Source organism: Microtus ochrogaster, chromosome 2 (assembly GCF_000317375.1).
Source record: "Microtus ochrogaster isolate Prairie Vole_2 chromosome 2, MicOch1.0, whole genome shotgun sequence".
Taxonomy (NCBI): Eukaryota; Metazoa; Chordata; class Mammalia; order Rodentia; family Cricetidae; genus Microtus; species Microtus ochrogaster.
The window spans coordinates 17,316,989-17,320,644 of record NC_022010.1 but is presented as its reverse complement, the minus strand read 5'-3'; the positions used below and the strand labels follow the sequence as shown (position 1 = coordinate 17,320,644).

Genomic DNA, 3,656 nt, shown 5'->3' with positions numbered 1-3,656 from the left:
CAGGCTGGTCTCGAACTCACAGAGATCCGCCTGCCTCTGCCTCCCGAGTGCTGGGATTAAAGGCATGCGCCACCATCGCCTGGCTCAAATACTACACTCATAAACATACATAGATGTTGGTATGTTGAGAGATGCTGGAAGCAATCCCCCAGAATACAGAGGGACTACTATAATTAAATAAAAATAGAGCTCTTTTCTAGGTCGCACTAAATCACTGGGGTAGTGGTCATCACAATGGTTGAGGGATGCAATTAGTGGACTTGGTATACAGGAGCTGAAGAAACTGAAGCTACTCAGTTAAATGTAGGAGGCAGGAGCCGTGCATGGTGGTGCACACCTTTTATCCCAGCCCTCAGGAGCCATGCATGGTGGTGCACACCTTTTATCCCAGCACTCAGGAGCCATGCATGGTGGTGAACACCTTTTATCCCAGCACTCAGAAGACAGAGGCAGGGAGATTCCCGAGTTCAAGGCCAGCCTGGCCTACAGAGTGAGTTCCAGAACAGCCAGGGCTACATGGAAAAGCCCTGTCTCAAAAAACAAAAACAAATAATGTCTGTACAATAAAAGAACTTCTGGAAGCATCACAATCCCTGACTTCAAACTCTACTACAGAGCTACAATACTGAAAACAGCCTGGTATTGACATAAGAACAGACAGGAGGACCAATAGAACCAAATAGAAGACTCATCTTCAAACACCTGATTTTTGACAAGGAAGCAAAAGATATCAAATGGAAAAATGAAAGCATATTTAACAAGTGGTGCTGGCATAACTGGATATCAACATGTAGAAGAATGAAAATAAGCCCATATCTATCACCATGCACAAAACTCAAGTCCAAATGGGTCAAAGACCTCAACATAAAGCCAGCCACACTGAACCTTATAGAAGAGAAAGTGGGAAGTACACTTGAACACATTGGCACAGGGAACCACTAAATAGAACCCCAGCAGCACAGACACTGAGAGAAACAATTAATAAATAGGACCTCCTGAAACTGAAAAGCTTCTGTAAATCTAAAGACATGGTCAACAGACAAAATGACAGGCTATAGAATGGGAAAAAAATCTTCACTAATCCTACATCAGACAGAGGTCTGATCTCCAAAATATACAAAGAACTCAAGAAATTGGACACCAAAAGAACACATAATCTAATAAAAAAAAATGCAGTACAGACCTAAACAAAGATTCTTAACAGAGGAATCTAAAATGGCTGAAAGACACTTAAGGAAATGTTCAACATCCATAGTTACCAGAGAAATGCAAATCAAAACAACTCTGAGATTCCATCTTACACCTGAAAGAATGGCCAAGATCAAGAACACTGATGACAACTTATGCTGGAGAGGTTGTGGGGAAAAGGGAACACTCCTGCATTGCTGGTGGGAATGCAATCTGGTACAACCCCTTTGGATGTCAGTGTGGCGATTTCTCAGAAAATTAGGAAACAACCTTCCTCAAGACCCAGTAATACCACTTTTGGGTATATATTCAAAGGATGCTCAATCGTGCCACAAGGACATGTGTTCAACTGTGTTCATAGCAGCTTTGTTTGTCATAGCCAGAACCTAGAAACAACCTAAATGCCCCTAAACAAAAGAATGGATAAGAAAAATGTGGTACATTTACACAATGGAGTACTATACAGCAGAAAAAAATAATGACAGTTTGAATTTTGCAGGAAAATGGATGGAGCTAGAAAACATTATTTTGAGTGAGGTAACCCAGACACAGAAATACAACTATCACATGTACTCACTCATAGGTGGTTTTTATTTTTTTTTAATTTTTATTTTTTTTGGTTTTTCGAGACAGGGTTTCTCTGTGGCTTTGGAGCCTGTCCTGGCACTAGCTCTGTAGACCAGGCTAGTCTCGAACTCACAGAGATCCACCTGCCTCTGCCTCCCGAGTGCTGGGATTAAAGGCGTGTGCCACCATCGCCCGGCCTTAGGTGGTTTTTAAACATAAAGAAAAGAAAACCAGTCTACAAACCACAATGCCAGAGACCTTAGACAACAATGTGGACACTAAGAGAGACTTACATAGATATAATCTACATGGGAAGTACAAAGTAGAAAAAGACAAGATCTCCTGAGTTAATTGGGAACATGGAGACCTTAGAGGAGGATTAAAGGGGGGTAGGGGAGAGGCAGGGAGGAGAGCAGAGAAAAATGTAGAGCTCAATAAATAAAAAAAAAATAACGTAGGAGGCAGAAACAGCACAAGTCAAACCTGCCAAAATTACAACCATGATGGAAGAGGAAGGACTGAAGAGTATGGGGGTGGCTGAAGCATTATCTGTACAGACTAAACTGGGGTGTTAGTCCATACACTGCCAAGTCAAAGTCTTGCTGTAGATGTAGGAATGTGACGGGCTGGATGGACCATACCGTTTGGAGACTTCTGTCAGAGAGGAAAACCCACGAGAAAAGAACCAAGTGGATATGCCCACTTCCTAGTCCCTTCCGGCAGCTGTTTTTCCATCTGTGATGCATCCTTCCCCCACCTAACATTCCCTGTACCGGTCCATGCACAAGTGCTGATGTGGCAAGCAAATAAATACGAACCAAACTTTTTGTTTGTTGTTATTTTTCAAGACAGGGTTTCTCTATGCAACCCTTGCTATATGAAACAAATTTAAATAAGGCAACCTAATTCTTGGGTTTTTTGTTTGTTTGTTTTGTTTTCTTTTGTTTTTTTAGATAGGTTCTCTCTACATATTTCATGCTGTCCTAGAATTCAGAGATCTGCTTGCCTCTGACTCCCAGTGCTGGGATTAAAGGCATGTGCCACTATATTATATATCAGGCATCCATGGGTAACCTAACTTTTAGTTCTACTTAATTCTAAGCACAGATTCTCTGTAAACAGCATGCTTGAAAACCTAATTTTCCGCAGGCTTCGGGAGAATCTGTGAGGACAAGCTGGGCTATATATCAAAACAGTGACTGACTGACTATACATACACACACACACACACACACACACACACACACACTATATCAAAACACTGACTGACTACACACACACACACACACACACAATCTAATCCTTTAGAAGATAAGTCCTTGGACACAGACCTTCGGGTGTACTGTCTCTGAACAAGGATTTCCCGGCGAACTTATCCGGCCGGGTATATGTACCCTCGCAGGGACGGATAGTCCAGGTACTGAGACCCTTTGGAGGACGCGTCGTCCTAGTACTGGGACTCTCAGAACCAGCCGTCCCAGTTCGTAGCAACTCTAGACCCACTCATACACACCTCTCAAGTGTACCGGTATCTGCCCTACTGTGAAGGGTGAGGAACCAGGCCCGAGCTCCACCCTCCAGTCCCTGCACCTGTCCCAGTTGGAATCCCAGACGCCGGGCCCCGGACGCGAGGCTCCTGTCCAGGTCGGAGGCTCGGTCGCGCGCGCGTCTGCATCCCCGCCGCCGCGCGGCTTGCCCACCGCTACCGCGGAGAAGAGGACAGCAGCCGACCCACCCGCCAGACCGCAGGCCGCTAGCTGAAGCGCCTGCCGGAAAGCCATGCCTCAAACCGCGCGGCTCGACGGCAGTAAGCCAGGGACACACTTCCGCATGTGCCTGCTTCCGGCTGGAGGAAGTTCCGCCCTCCTCCCCTTATAGTGCAGGAAAGGCGGACTCGGGCG

The 3,656-nt window shown here is 45.2% G+C and overlaps 1 protein-coding gene across 2 annotated transcripts in view; it reads right to left on the bottom strand.

Annotated features, from left to right (window-relative positions):
* Pgam5 (PGAM family member 5, mitochondrial serine/threonine protein phosphatase) overlaps positions 1 to 3,656 on the bottom strand; it is a 10,948-nt gene extending 7,292 nt beyond the window's left edge. Inside the window, exon 1 of one of the 2 annotated variants that reach the window (XM_005344498.2) lies at positions 3,346 to 3,656. In XM_005344498.2, coding sequence (XP_005344555.1) covers positions 3,346 to 3,536 — 191 coding nt within the window. In that variant the 5' untranslated portion in view covers positions 3,537 to 3,656. The remainder of the gene's footprint in view (positions 1 to 3,345) is intronic. The other variant, XM_005344497.2, reaches the window with a different exon arrangement.